The following is a 16,865-nucleotide window of genomic DNA, read 5'->3' as shown; positions in this document are numbered from 1 at the left end:
CTTCCACCCAAAAATATAATTTAATTCTTAAAATTACTAGGGCATCAGACATTATTCCCAGTGGCCCAGTATAAATGCACTGCAGTGTACAGCCATAAAAATGAAGACGACATTGTGATCGCATACCGGATCCTTTGCTCGACTGTCACGATTCGTTCTTGAAACCTAAATTCTTAGCATAACACTAAATTAAATCGTGCTTATCTCTTCCTATTTGATTGGTATTATGTTTAATGCGATACCTTTATTAAGTTTAATTTATTTGTAAACATTATGTTTTTCCAAATGAGTGAATCAGCCTTCTATGTCATGGCGTTAATCCGGAAAACCTGCATCCACTAAAAAATATATAATTAATTTTGTGTAATCAAAAGGTTTTCTTTTTTTATTAAATTATTTTTATAATCATTATAATTTTAATGAAGATGTCGTTTACTGTACATTGCACTCTCTTAGCCGGTCTACAATAAAACAAAAGAATACTCTGTTGTATATTCATATTCATAACATGAGTGATTCAAGACAATGTTAAAAAATCATCATTCCCCACTGAACATACTGGGTCCTGTCATGTGTCAACTGTTAGTTACCACAAATCTTAGTACTTCGAATCTGTTAAAAAAACCTAGTTAAGAGCCACAAGGTACTTCACTTATAACCACTATATAAATAAAAAAAAAGCCAAATTAATATCTCAACGCCTTGTAGTTTTCACATAGCACTTTATTCTATAAACATTGCTTACATAATCTGATAGGCGTTAGTTAGTTAAGCTGAAAATAATAGTGCCTAGTAAAAGTCTACACTGGAAAAGGCGACTTAAGTAATGCCTCGATATTGAATGCAGGGGCACAGGTTTGGAAATACATAGAGGAAAATCTTTGGCAATCGTCGCCGTCTATCTCGGAGCATAAAATTAATTTATAACTTTATTTAATCTTTTATTTTGTGTAAATATAGATTTAGTTTATTTTAAAATATAATGTACAGATTTTGAGGAAAATAAAATAGGTAACGGAAGAATCTTTTAATAAGTCCCAAAAACAAAACTCAAAACGGTGATCGTGCCCAAAAGGCTGGCTGCATTGCCACGCTTAATGACAGTGCATATTGTTTGGCTGGTCTATTGGTCAAAATGAGTTTACTTATTTTTTTAGCATAACGTGCTTTTGCACTTTGCAGAGGAATATCATGAGTTTAGGTAGGTATTAATATTACAATTTCAGGAACTATTGGCCAACTTTATCTATCACAAATGCATACAGGGTTCATGAATTTATTTATTTACAACTGTTTTACTTTTTATCTACAAGATAAGACCTACATATCATAACTAATATACAATATACATCTCAAGTCAGTAATCGGTTCAAATTCTTCTTAAGAAAAAATAATAACTTAAGTGACGACAAAATAATGACGAATATACACAGATATACGTTTCGAAAAATTAATTTTAAATAATTAAAATATGCATTTTTTCGCTCCTAATCCAACTTGACTCACTAATACTGGCCATTATTAAACTAAATTCTCATGGAAATGAATCTGTGGCACTAACAATACATTTTCTTACATCTAAAATTATTTAGACTAAAAATAAATAAATACATTGAACTCTAAATTATCAAATTATGCGGTTGAGGGTAAGGTCCGTCAAATTCAAATCCACCGTAGTCAAACTGTGGCTCTCCTGCTTTGGAGAATACTGAAACAAAACGGAGAATTTGATTGAAATACAGTACAAGTAATAAAAAATATGGATTTAGAAAAGTCTTTCATTTTCTAGTGAAAGGAGGCCTGTGCCCAAAAGTGGGACGGTAAAAAAATATTTGCGGTCAATTGGAGGACACCCTTCTTCCGAGTGGGGGGCTCACCAGGGCCAAGGCCTGCCGGGGCTGCGGGATTGTTCGAGAGTTACCGCGACCCTGGTACACAAAGGACTTGAGAAGAAACATGATGTGTTTTCGAGTCGGACACCCCCTCACTCTACTAACCCGCAGTGGGAAATCATCAAATGATGATTTCCTTTAAAAACGACTTCCTTCTTTTTGGGAAGCCGTTAAACAAGACCCGCGTATCAGATTTTATATTACAGTAACTTATTTTTAGTGAGCTGTTCAATTAACAATTAATTTGTAAAAAACTACAATAATTCATAGTTCTCAACTATTCAGAGGTGATTGTCTGCAGTTTGACGCAATCCATATAAAGTAAAGGACTGCATTCAAACAAAAGTTTTTTTTCTTTATCACACAATAGACTACCGCACAATGCGATTACATATCGTGTACTGGTACTAATTAGACATAATAGCAACTTGTGCGTTTGTACGTATCCGGTACTTAGAAGCACTGCGATATTTTTTATTTGATATGTTAATACTATAGACCGGCAAACATAAAGAGTAAATCGATGTGATCTACGATCGTTATCAATCACAATGACCCATTGAAATGCCATTAATGATTGCATTTGCAAATATAATGAGTTATTGTTAATTATTGGGCAAACGTGTGAAGGTTGTTCTTTGGCATATCTACTTCCTGAGAACTGACAAGTGACACATGTGTGTTATCCTCAATTTGGATGGTGGTGCTTTATTATATCAGTGCAAAATCGTGGTGACATGCCATTGTTATGTTACCAGCATAATTGGTAAGGTCAGCGAATCCTGAAGATCGACTGCTACGCAAATTGTATCTGGTACAGAAGTATAAGTAATCACAGATGCATATATTCAACTTAAATTTTTTTCCAAAGAAAATCTTTAATCAACTTCGTACAACAAGCTCCCCTGGGGAGCTTCTGGGGAGCTTGTTGTACCACTTCTTCCCAGCAAAAGTACGTAAGAAATGTTAGAGCTTGAAGTCCCTTTTGTTGACGTTTAAGAGTGCTATTGATCAACCTATTTTCAATGAAGAATACTTGATTTCGATGACCTTTGTAGCAACCATATAACACAAAAATGAACTTACAAAATGGTGCAGCCGAAGGGTATATCGGCTGAGCATAGTACTCAGGCACTTCAACAGGAACTTCAACGGGCACTGGTACAGGCTTCGGGTAGTAAACCGGCTGTATCTGCTGCCGGGGTGGTGCAGGGGCCGCATGGAAGTTCGGTCCGGTCTTGGAGACCACCGCGTTGAAACCATGGACCGGGTCCGCTGTGTAGTCCACGGTGCGGATTGAACCGTCGGGTTCTACTAGTGAATATTGCCCTGGAAAATAGTGATAATAAGTTTAGGATTGAATTTGGGATTTGTATAAAATATGAATCATTTTGTTTAGAATGACCAGGTTAATCCATTTATTTGAGGTAAGTACATTGAAAATTCATAAATATAACTTTTACGGAAGCTGATGTAGACGAAAAACTTTGGTATTTAATTAAATTGTGTGGAACCTCAGTTTCTAAAGCTCATACTCTTAATGTTTTTCTTAATCAATACGTTCTCTTTTTCCTCTGCGATACTAAAAAATAAACTGAGATGCGCAAACAGCGATCTAAACAAGCTTGTAATGAGTTACTCGCTAATGAGTATCATCAAAGAGCCATTCTCATGTCAGTATCGCAACATCTAACAGTTATTAACGAAAGCGTAAGCTAAACGACAATTATATCAATTACACTATAATACACCGCCTTATATCAACTGGAGGTCATTAACCTCAAAACAAAGATGCGAATTTGGAAATCGCTTGAGAAAATATCGTTTTTCACTTGTTTTTGTGGACTTCACATGGTTGAATGTGCCAACGTATCGTTAATGGTGTCATAGATTTGAGAACAATGCATCATGGAGATTTATCAGCTGTTATTTGTTGCATTGTATGGACATGATCTACGTACTATACTACCGAAAAGGGTTGCACACAATGCATAGTGAGTATGGGACTGTTCGTTGAATATATATCTGCGATAATGAGGTTGTATGATAACAGTCGTTTATTTCTTCCGTGGTACCGTTATCGGTTTTCAATTGTTCTAATATGATCGATAAAGCTTGTAGCATTATCATGGGAAATAGTTCAGGCAAACTTCAATTCTAAAGATGAACTTTTGTCCAATATTTGAGCTAAACATGGGATAACTACTTGTAGTAGGTAGAATACGAGTAAACACTGGAAATCTGAAAGACATCAAACACCTAGAATTGTTTAGCTATTGGTGCTGACCTACCTACTATACATATAAATAAACAAACATAGCTTATAAATGGCAGGAAAATAAACAATACCAAATAAACAAGACACAATAGCGTACGTTAATATGGAATAGGAAAGGGTAATAATATCCGTACCTTTAACCACATCCCCGTCTCTGGTTTCATGTTGTGATTTCACGTCGCCCGTCGTATGATCTGCTACGCCGTAGTTGAAAGCATATCTTGGCGTATCCTGAAGAATAAAGTCATTGCTTTCAGGCGTTGTTAAACATGCGAAACATGAAAAAATATATATTCGAATATTTGATAGTGGCAAACCAATACGCCAATACTTCAGTCTTAACAAGAGGTATTGGGATGCCCGGGTAACTGGGTTGAGGAGGTCAGATAGGGCAGTCACTCCTTGTAAAGCACTGGTATCAGCTGCATCCGGTTAGACTGGAAGCCGACCCCAACATAGTTGGGAAAGAGCTAGGCATATATGACTCTAAAAGATAGTTCTATCCGTCTGCATTACATAAAGGTAAGTAGGTAAATATCTATGGGGTAAATACAAGATGGATTAAAAAGCATACGTTTTATTCCTTATTAATTACATAGCTGCCACAGATAAAAATAGCACAAGCATTCTTCAATAAACAATTAATAATTATTTTTGGAAGCTAGCTAGTTGGTAAGTACAACTTAGTCAGAAACTTCCAAACCATCATATTTGCTTAAATGAATATTACCAAAAGTAAAAAAAAACTCACATAATAATCATAACCAGGGCCAATATACACGCGCCCCGACGCCGGAATTTTCGGCGCAGCCACCGACACTCCTACGCATACCGCCAAAATCAAGCACAAACAACGACACATTTTACCAAACACTGATACTGAACAAATGAACAAACACTAGGAACAACCGTCTTCATCAACGTCTACTCCTTGAATACCACAATGGTGGGTCCGCAAGCATTTATATGTGGCCTTATTTGAGTGCCAGCCTTGGTACGCGTTCCTTACTGCCGAAAGCCTTCGGAAAATGAAGTTTCCTCCAACGTTTCGCGGCGGTTAATTGAGAAAATTTTCGCACGCCACAATAGGGCTCGTGTAGTTTAGATTGCTAAACGAGAACAGACTTCTTGTTGAGTTTTGTTTGTTTAAGATATTTTCGTAAGCTGTGCGTTTATTGGGTTCAATTACGTCGCCGACTGTAATTCTGAGATTTATAGCTATCAATATTTAATCTTTTTGTAGCTCTCATATATTTTCATATATCTTATATTTTTGAATTCCAACGATTTCCACAGTTGATAATTTAATTGAGTATTTTATTCATAAGATGCAACTACACGTTTGCGATTACATTTCCAGAAAATAATTATGCATACTCACGTATTGTTCTTCCAAATTGCATTTAGAAGTATTGAAATTGTAATTTTACATCATTTGCTTAAATTGTTTGAGTAACCACATGAACAAACTATTATTTATTTGAATCATTACTAGATGTTACAATACTATCAATTATTTTTAGCAGAGCAATTTTTTAATAATATCTCTTTCGACTTGAACTTAATTCTTGTCCCTGAATTAAGTAGATACTTACTGAACCACAACAGAAACTCTGAATATGGTAACTAAATTAACATGAAACTACTATAAACGAGGCTATGCGACAGGTACAATACAGCCTCTTTGGTCATACAATAAAGGCAAGTTTCAAAAACAAATGACTAACAGCAAATATAGTATCACTCGTAAGCCTAACTGTGTACTTAAGTTTTTAAATAAATTGTATTTTCAAAATACAGAACTTGTTACAACTTCGGTCACAGCAGTTTATGTTTCTCGCAATATTGTTATGGTGTTCCCCTGATTAGTGTGGGAACTATGAGCGTTATATGAAGATAAATACTGGTTATAAGCATAAGTTGTGCATACGTGATGAAGATAAGGTGCGAAGCTAAGTAAGCCTTGGTTATTGATCTCGTGTGAAACTGTGTATTTCTATGTAAGGTGTTGTGTATTTTGTCTGCTGAAATCGGTTGGAGTGAGTACATTTTTCCACTGGCTGTATTTTATGCCTTCATTGCAATAATGTATCCTAAAAATAACTATTTATACCCTCAACTCTCTGAACTCCATATCCATGTACCTAGTTAAGAATAAAATAAAGAAGAAAACACAATTTTGGATTTTAAAAGTCATTATCATTTTTATTTTATTAGTAATCCTATTTTTGAGATGGAGAACATGTGACGAATCATAAGAACTCCGCTAGCTGTGGGTGCAGCAGAAGTGATCAATTTCTAACGGACCAAATCCCATCTGTGCCCTCTGGAGCCCGTTGTGTACCAGGGCCTCGGTAACGCTGCCAAACAATTCTGTAGCTCTAACAGGTTTTACTCTAAGGCTTCCCACAGTTTCGTTACCGCTCTTTGTGAAGCACGTGTACCAGTTACTAGTACACCTAACAAATGAACCAACAATATACTCCCAACTTTTTGTAACATTGGTCACGATATCTATATTAGGAACATCGCAAAATCACTTCTTCCGATACACAGCAAATATTTTCCTACAACAAACACCGTAACTAATCATACAAACCCAAACAAAGAATGGTAGACTGTGACCAATCTCCGTCGTTGTTTGTAAGTAGACTTGGATTATCACCTTCTACTATCCAAAGGTTGACACTTCCTCAAGTTCCTTGTCGGAACAATAGGACAGTCCTTTCATCGAGTGTAAACCTTCGCATTTGATTCGCTTGGTGATTGGTAGAAATACAAAATACAAAGAAGATTTCTACAACCCTGTCTTTCATGCTTTTCACCAATGGAAGTGAATAAAACTTATTTGACTAACGATTTGTCTGCTTTGGAACTATCACTAACCAGCACATTCCATTGTTGGACATAGTCTTCTCCTAATTTTGCCATCAACAGATTAACTGCACTCTTATCTAGACTATTCGGGGCCTAAGAAATTGTAGCCTACAGTTTGCTTTTGCGGATTACTCTTTGGAGATTTGTCTATTAGGTACTATATTTATTTACTGGATTAATAAGTAGTTATTTCATTTTTGTTGGTTATTTTATGAATTTTACTAATAAAAAACCTAACCCCAAGCAATGCCGTAAATAAGTAAAGAGCGTCTAGCAAAATAAAAGAACAATTTGTAAAACTAAACGCTTCTGCTAATAGATGAGCCATTAAACTTTTGATTATCGTCGTGATAACGAACATCGGATTAGCATAATGCCCATTTGTTTTGTTTTCCCAAGTGCCTAACAACAAAGGGCTAATGAAGTAATTACGAACACCCTGAATTTCGACAAAGATTCAGATAACAAAGAGTTAAAGTTTATTCGTTAGTTTAAAAAAAACTGTGGTATATAACACCTGAATATTTTTCTCAGTGCTTTATGTGTGTGTACGTTCATGCCTGTTTTTTCCGAAGAGACATCCATTATACACTTGTCAAAAATTATGGTGTTAAAGAAAAAATCGCAACTTCCACATTTTAGTTGGCTTAAGGAGTCAATCAAAAATAAACCTCTATATTTTCACATATTTTTTTTCCACTTCTCCTATTTTCACAGTTTCCCTCTTCAAAAACCTACTTTTATTTCACTATCATAAACCCTTAAACTTTTGAAGAATGTAAAAATATTATTCTAATGGCATGCAAAAACATACAGCACTATATAATAGCTCTAGACAAAATACATTTAGTTACTATTAAATCTATTTACGGCATTGTTTACGAGAAATTAAAATCTATGGGGACAGCCGTACCGCCATTGTTATCACGCACGTCTTTATATCTCATTGTTCCTATTCACATAGAACTACGAACAAACGATTTTTCCTTACAAATAATGTTCTACGGTATGTATCTTATTCTGGCATTGATAAAAGTCCTTCAGGAGTTCCCACGCAACAGAATTTATTATGAATTTGAATGATATGAATATTACAGTTTAAGGTTTTTAATTATAGGGTTTTGGTATGCTGGTTAAATGGTACCTATTTGGGATTTGTTTTTGTTTTGAAGAATATAATTATAGAAGTAACTTTTCTAAGTTTGTATGTACTTTCTAAGTATATCTTAGACACCAATGGCTGATAAAAAGGTGAAGGAAAACATCTTGAGGAAACCTGGACTATTAGTCTGAAATCACCAACCCGCATCGAGCAAGCGTGGTGATTAATGCTCAATCCTTCTCCGTGTGAGAGGAGGCCTGTGCCCAGCAGTGGGACGATAAAAAGGCTGTAACTGTAACTGTACTGTAATTATAGAAGCAAATAGAAGAACCTACTTACTTTGTTCTAAGATGTAGGTGTAAGTAGGAATTTAATGTACAAAAATTGACTCAAATTGTACTCCATAAATATTTCTGGGCAATAACCGAATTCAAAAAAGGAAGTTTGATGTTTAGAACGGCCGCAATTCCAAATAACAACAAACGATGTAAAGAATTTGTCGTTTTATTGACAAAATAGTTGCTACTTAACATCAATAAAAACAGTAAATACACAATACATAACAAACGAAGGACATTCTATGACATACAGTACAAAATCAACCTACAATTACTCAGGTACTTTTCGTAGAAATATTTAACAATAATAATAAATAAACGAAGGGTTCAACAATCAAATTACTAGAGATCGATACACTTGACTCACCCTTTCGTAAAACAATTTCAAGAAATATTTCACACTACAAAATATAATATTAAATAAACATTTAATCTAATGCAGTAATCATATAAAATCGAAAATTGGCCTCGATTGAACTCGCAATCATTTTTTGTATCCAAAATTTACTTAACTACGGCATGAATACAACTCCGACATGAATTTCAGAGCAATTCAAATGCCCAAAATATTAAATTGAAAATATTTTGATCGTCGCGCCACATGAACTAGATCTAGAATATGTTTTCTCTTTCCAATTAATATTTTTGATCGGATTGAGAAAATCTGGGACTAAATAAAATTCAACGAACTAGTAATCGAACTGAAGCTGCGTTGCAAATTCTTAAAACCATAATAGATTCATCTGTAGTCCACATCATTCATTATTGAAACTATTATGGTCATAAAACGTCACATCAGGAACATTGATTATAATCTTTAAAAGCATTTTCAATCATAACTATTTTGGGCTGCAAAGAAATTCAATTGGAGTATCCAATAGGTCTCTTAATCAGTAGTGGGTTAATGGTGAAGATGGGCAGCCTCATGGGGTGAAATAGGGGCGGTCTTGTGGACCACGGCGTTGAAACCATTGTGCTTGTCGGCTGTGTAGTCCACTGTGCGGATGGAGCCGTCGGGCTCAACCACTGTGTATTGACCTGGAACAGAAAGTTGGGTATGGTTAGATATGAATAGATGTAGTAGGTATTACTTAATCAAATGTGGCTGCGTTTATACTGTTATATGGCCATGGCTTGATGTATCGATCAATATGACCACGCACGTAATTTTCTTATTATTTAGTTGAGTGTAGTTCAGTAGGGTTACTTCAACGGTAGTCAATTATTAGATTATGGGAATAAAATCAATTTTTTGTCACTACTAATTATTAAACTAGTAGTAACTAAGAAGAAAAGTTTAGGTAATTAATTACCTTTGACAACGTCGCCGTCGCGACTTTCATGGTGAGTCTTAATGTCCCCACTGTGGAAGTCATTCACGCCATATTTGAAGACGTATTTTGGGTATGCCTGAAATTAAAATAAATACATTCAATTAGCATCAACAAGTTTTAGAACTTGATACAAAGAAGACCAGACTCATATTGATTGCGATACATATCAAAAGTTTGTCTAATTGAGATTACATAGTCAACGGTTTGACCCTTATTACAAAAGACCAAATATAAAATATTCAAAAATACATAACCCAAAAGAAATCGGATACATAATAAATCAAAGGAACATGACATCCAATCAACAAATTCACTCAGGTCAAAGCAATTTCCCTCACAATGAGGTTACCACGGCTTCGGATTATGTCATGAATGTCAGATCTCGTCCGCATGCAAATAGTGAACTGGGAAGTGTCATGCGAGTAGTTTAGTGAAACCGTTTGAACTCACCACGTGTTAGTGCGCAACTGTGCTATAGATAGAATATTGTGGGCTCAATTTATGGGCGTTACGATTTCTTCTTCTATGGGATTTTTAGTAACGTTGTATGTGATATATGATCATCATCATTTTTGTTTAGGTAATTACCAGATCATAATTTAGATAGTCACATGTTTGATGGCTTATTATGGAAAAATAAAGCTTTGCTCTAAACTAATAGATTTTACGTTGATGTCAAAGTAAAAGGTTTTATTTCAAATAAACCAGTTACAGGTTCTACAAAACTTCCGAAGTGTGTGTGTCCAGTGCACGGTAAAAAGTGGTTCCAAGGAGTGGGTCTTATGGAGTAGAACCAGCAAGAACTCTACAGACACTCTTTTCAAAACAGAAATGTTACTCTGGGGTCTGTTTAAGCCTTAGTGATTTTGGCATTAAGGCATCTATTTTCGGTTACAATTTACTTTTTGACCATATATACTACTTATTCAATAGATATGCCAAGAAGTTATTGAAAATCGCTTTTCTGTTCTAGATTGGCCCAGCCAACCTGCGCACGGGCACAGTTCATCAACAAGCGGAACGTCGCACAGGAAACGCGATCTTGTCGCAATTCCTGCTCATTCGAGACACAGACGTAAGTACTAATAATTATGTGACTTTTTTACATATACTGTCATAAGAATTGGCTTTCCAAGGCATTGTTGTTCGCAATTGAAATAGGAAGTTAGGAATGACGTTTACAGCTGGTTTACGTTTAACTTTTACTCTTATTGTTTATTGGTTTTACAGTTCTTAATAAACGTTATTATTGGCAATTTTAGTAATAGTTTATGACTTTATTACGTAACGTTTATAAAAGTTAATTAGTAAGTTAACTCGTGTTGGCATTTTATGTACGATGGAATTCTTCTTTCAACTTGATACTACGTTGTAATAATTAAATGTTTACATAAGAGAAAACGTATAAAAATAAAGTTATATTTGTCGTTATATGTACTTGGATGTACGTGATTAATGGCATAAAACTATAAGTTTAATTTATTAATAACTCCCTACTTGAATTTCCCTTTGTCGGTGTCTTATGCAACATCTCAGATCCTGCTTCGAATCTGTGTTTATATCTTGGGAAATTACGCAAATTTAATTATAATCACACAGAATATCTCGGCCTATAGGTACTTAATTTTGTATTGATTTACATATTGCTTTTTATTTACATTAATTAAACATGTGATTATATTATATACTTTTTAACAATTACCTTTCATGCTATATGGAAACTAGCAAAAAAAATATTTATTATTATTTTCATTAGCGAGTTATCTAGAAATAATCATTTTTTTAATCATAAATTAATTAAAATCTGTCCGATTTCCATGAGGAATTTCCATACATTTCTTTAGTTTATCCCACCGTTCACAAAAGTACCCATTTAATTTACATAACAAAACATAGGACAACATAAACGTTTCAAATAATTAAACAAAATAATAACTCGTATGGAACGGTTCTGTGAATGGAAACCAAAGTAACCAATGAAAGCGTAGAAAATTGTGGTGTGTAACATAAACCATTGCTTTAAGTATGGGATTACGTTATATAACACTTAGGAACCGCATAGTATAACCACATATATATCGTAAGCAAATTTTACATGCTGTGACCCATGGTTACACAAAAATTTTCCGCAATTGGATAAAAAGTAATTGAAGTCGTGGTGGCCTAGTGGGTAAAGGACCAACCTCTCAAGTATGAGGGCGCGGGTTCGATCCCAGGTCAGGCAAGTACCAATGCAACTTTTCTAAGTTTGTATGTACTTTCTAAGTATAGCTTAGACACCATGGACTGTGTTTCGGATGGCACGTTAAACTGTAGGTCCCGGCTGTCATTGAACATCCTTGGCAGTCGTTACGGGTAGTCAGAAGCCAGTAAGTCTGACACCAGTCTAACCAAGGGGTATCGGGTTGCCCGGGTAACTGGGTTGAGGAGGTCAGATAGGCATTCGCTTCTTGTAAAGCACTGGTACTCAGCTGCATCCGGTTAGACTGGAAGCCGACCCCAACATGGTTGGGAAAAGGCTCGGAGGATGATGAATTGGATAAAAAGTAATGTATGTCTTTTCTCATGCCTTATATTAGGGTTCCTTTATCCATGGGTGGCGATTCACTGGTGGGTCGCGAGCGAGAAATCAGAGTTACAGAACTCTTAGACCCATTGACGTCAAATGTTTTAATGCTTTTTCGTCATATATAAAGTTTTAACCCGGTAACGTAATTATCAAAATACAAACTTATTGTTTGAATTATACTTATCCACATTACTCGTGTAATACTAACGCGGTGTCCTGCGTGAGCGACGAACGCGACGCGACGCGACGCAACACGACGCGACGTAATGCGACGCGATCCTATACGCGACAGATGTCCTACGTGATTTTGGTCATTACTTCTCAAATCATGGAGAAGTTGTGTTACAATTTTGCTTGAAAGTTCATATTTAAAGTACAGACAGCAACAATCTTCCAACTTGTTTGTACTAATAAACGATTTCTTTAATATTTATGTTTTTTTTTGTCCCACAACAATCAACGCTTCTGAATAGTTCGCGGTGTCGCGTCTGGTCGCCCTCAAAACAAGTACGCGTTACGTCGCGTCTCGCCGCAGACTGTCACATAGGCCGCATGTAGGGAATTCCTTTGAGTTGATCGCGTTCGTCGCGTTCGCAGCGTCGCGTCGCGTCGCGTTCGTCGCTCACGCAGGACACCGCGTAATTGATTACGATAGGTATCAGTCATAAATCGATACATTTTACGCAATACCCAATAATAACGTTTTGTAACTAATGTTACGTTCCGTTTTTTATTTACTTTTACCCATATTTGATGTTGAGTGGTTATAATTAAACTGTTATTCACTTAGACGTAACGGTTACTGCATGTGCACTTGTAACCGTTTTCGTAATAGTGATTAACTGTTTTTCTGTTGTTTTTGGATTCGTTCACTATGATTCGGACTAGACAAAAAATTGAAAATAAAATTGCATTGAAATATTTTCTAAATCCGTCCGATACTGGTGTATCTGACCAATCACCATTTTCTTGGGGTTGGAGATAGTAATTGTGCTCGAACCCTAATTGTTTTTTGTGCATTTACTTTCAGCTACTCAATAGCTTCCATTTAATACCCAATTTAATATAAGTCAAAATATGTACATATTTATAATGTATTAGAAGCAAAAGAATTTCCGTGCAAGAATTTTAATTACTTTATTATGACCATATCACACATTCCTCGTAATCTTTACCTTCATGGTTAGTTAACGGCATCCGAACTTTGAAAGTACATAATGTACACTAATATTTTGAAGAGGAAAGATTTGATCGCTTGTTTATTTGTTTGACATGATGTTTCATACATATTTGGCTCCGAAACTACTTGATCAATTAAAAAAATAATTCACTGTTTGCAAGCTACACTATCTCAATGAACATAGGCTATACTTTATTCGGGTACGGGCAGTAGTTCCTACGGAACGCGGGTGAAAATGATGGAAAACGGCTAGTTATCACAAAAAATGTATACTTACATAATAATCAACGTGTTCATCTTCCGAGATATGGTGGTGTTCGTAGCTGAGTTTAGGCTCTTGGTGCACGATAGTGGCGGCGGGCTGCAGGTCGGAGTGAACCACCCTGATTGGTCGTAAGTTGTAGAAAACCTTGCCGTATGTGCACGCCATTAGGGTCAGAGCTACGATCACCAACTGAAAATTGTAGACAATATTTTGTTACAAATAATAGAAGGATTTTCATGTTAATTGATTATCAAATACTGAAATATATTATTTATTGCGTCTCTTCGGAAAATTATCATCACCAATTATCTAACCAGTCTTACCAAGGAGTATCAGGCAGTCCAGGTAACTTGAGAAGGTCAAATAGCAGTCGCTCCTTTTAAAGCACTGGTAGGTGCTCACAACAAAGTTAGGAAAAGGCTAAGTTAATGATAAGTTATCTGGCTTGTAGATTTTGGTTGAGTTCGATTTTAAAATTGGGAGTAATTAAACTAACTATTCAATGGTTTATATTCGGTTATTTTATCGATTTTTATATTAAAAAAAACTGTAGAATCTTCGTGCATGTGTTACACTTTATCTTTAATCTAATGTGTCTAAGTAATTGACTTCCTACTTGATTAATCAAATAACCACGGGTGTTATTAAACTTATCTTAACTTTACACTCTTTGGATATTGGATTTTGTAGAAAATTGCTGGTAATACAATGTTGCATAAACGTGTAAGTTTTCTATATGCGCTTAATAAATAGCATTGAAAACTGCAAAACTGGATTTTTTCATAACCTAAATACTGAATACTGATCTCTATGTGCTCGTTTTCAGAAATTAAAACTTGGTTTGTTGCATTTCTCTATAGAATCCAAGAGGTCAAGAGTACAGAGCCTAATATAAGACTAAATGCAACACCGGGTCACCACTTTTAAATTAATTTCACCAATGACTAAAGTCAATGGATGTTAATTACGAATTACTTCAGAATGGCCATTATGTAAGCAAAACAAACAAAAACAAATCTAGAATCCATTAGTTTTTCAGAGTCATTACCCATTATTTTGAACTTGAACACAATGTATCGTAACGTATCTATCTCCCATCAAACAATGGGATAGTTTTTCCAATATTCTCATAGACTTTCAAGATACCATTGATGGTTACGTAGAATAAGTTTTTGCGCCTCGGGAATGTTAAGTATAACTCTTGTTTTCACTTGAAGATCGTATTAATGACCTTTTGAGAAGTAGCTTTTGTTTATGTTTTGTTTTTCAACAGTCAACATCAAATCAACCGTAAATCAGGGCTTGATCTCTTAAACAGTCGAATTTAGAGCTTATCAATGCAAAGATTTGGCAAACGATTGTATAAAGCAGTATCGGTCTGTCTGTACCTTAGTAAAAGGAAGACTTTAGATTAGGATAATGCAAATACATGCATAGTGTCAAATTGCTTTTTGAAGTAAAAACAAACATTTTCGCGCGTTAGCTGAAAAGTTCACCGTGTGACTTCATAGAAAAGGGGAATATTATGTGAATGAGTTAAGGTCTTTTAAACATTAACCGTCTTACTACAAAAACTTTTAAACGTCAGTTTATGCCTTGTCTAAAAAAATGTCAAATTATGACGTTGACATACGGTTCATTTTGCAGCCAAAATTTTATTAGACAAGTGTAAAACAGGGGTTAAAGTTTTTGTAGTAAGGCCATTACAGTCTTCTAAAATATTTAGTAGAAGAATGTTAGTAAATCATTGATTACATTTTTTATAATTTTCGTTAAAATTAATAAAAAATGAAGCTTAATATCGTTTCATTAAAAAAACATCTATAATATTGTTCACGTGTTAGGATTGTTTCTTTTTTTATTTATTGCAAATTATATTACCTTGAAGGCCATTTTCGATTCTTCAAATTAACACCACTACTTCTAATTAAGGCACTACCAGCACACGATTCGTAATCGATTTAAAAACTTAAAAAAAAATCGAATGATACACTCGTTTCGAAAGCTGAGTGTCGAATGTGGTGAGTGAAACTACTCGCTAGATTTATATGTGGGTACCTGGGGTGGTGGGTATGCCGCACGTTGGGGCGATAATATTAAAACTGTAGCTAAAGTAATAGCTAATATAAATTGTTTTATTGATTATATTTGATTGATAAACGTGTGAGTAAAAAAGCTTTTAGTTAAAGTTTATGTCATTGAGAAATTAAGTTTGGTGCCAAGTTAATCATAATTTCTTTGAATACCATATCAAAAGTAATTATAATCACAATTTTATTAAGTTATAATCTTTCATGAAATTAAATCCATTGACTAATCAAAATAAGTGATTTTCCGCAGAGTCACTTAATTATGTTGTCTTAATTTCGCTGAGACAATTTTGTAAAACTCTATAAATACTCAGAATCATTTCAGGTTATGAAACTATCGTAAACAAAATACATAAAAACTTTTCGATATTTTTCTTCGTTTAAAACAATGTATCTTCAGATCGCCATACCCTATAAACAGGTGCTTACTACCATAACTCGACAACTATCTGTGTTAATTTTACCATACCTACTTAACAAACATTGACTAAAATTAGCCTCAATAAGGCGCCACCGTACATCAAGTACAAGTTATATCATAGTTGCACGCCTATCAGTCAGTGAACAATCTCATTACATTCAACTACGTCCAGCGGTTATCAACACTGCATGCAATCATCAAACGCTCCGGTATTTACTCAGCCATAAAAACACCTACTAACATTCACCACAAACAAAACAACATCGACTTAAAATTAACCTCTCAATCATCACTCGTACTAATGAACAGGACAGCAGCATAAACATCGACGTCGATTGATAAGTATTGAATAATACATAATAGGAACGATAGATGACTGCTACACTTACGTCAGTTTACGTACAAAAATACAACTGCAGATACTAACATTATAAGAGAGCTTCCTGCTGTGAAGAAATTGTATTGTTAAGTCGGTAATATCAGAACAATATATGTCATTAATCGAAGATGACTTATGTT

At 34.9% G+C, this 16,865-nt stretch overlaps 1 protein-coding gene across 1 annotated transcript; it reads right to left on the bottom strand.

The window, feature by feature from the left end:
- Positions 1-480: 480 nt before the first annotated feature.
- On the bottom strand, positions 481-15,803 carry LOC124630623 (cuticle protein-like). The gene is made up of 8 exons (XM_047164586.1): positions 15,717-15,803; positions 13,848-14,024; positions 9,801-9,897; positions 9,401-9,525; positions 4,922-5,068; positions 4,305-4,401; positions 2,979-3,221; positions 481-1,708 (listed from the first exon to the last, which is right to left on the bottom strand). Exons 1-8 carry the CDS (start codon positions 15,726-15,728, stop codon positions 1,620-1,622), a joined length of 987 nt encoding a protein of 328 aa, XP_047020542.1. The 5' UTR covers positions 15,729-15,803; the 3' UTR covers positions 481-1,619.
- Between the last annotated feature and the right edge of the window lie 1,062 nt (positions 15,804-16,865).

The sequence above is a fragment of the Helicoverpa zea genome, chromosome 5, assembly GCF_022581195.2.
Source record: "Helicoverpa zea isolate HzStark_Cry1AcR chromosome 5, ilHelZeax1.1, whole genome shotgun sequence".
Lineage (NCBI taxonomy): Eukaryota > Metazoa > Arthropoda > Insecta > Lepidoptera > Noctuidae > Helicoverpa > Helicoverpa zea.
Note: the sequence above shows the minus strand (reverse complement) of the source record. Positions and strands in the feature narration are given on the sequence as shown.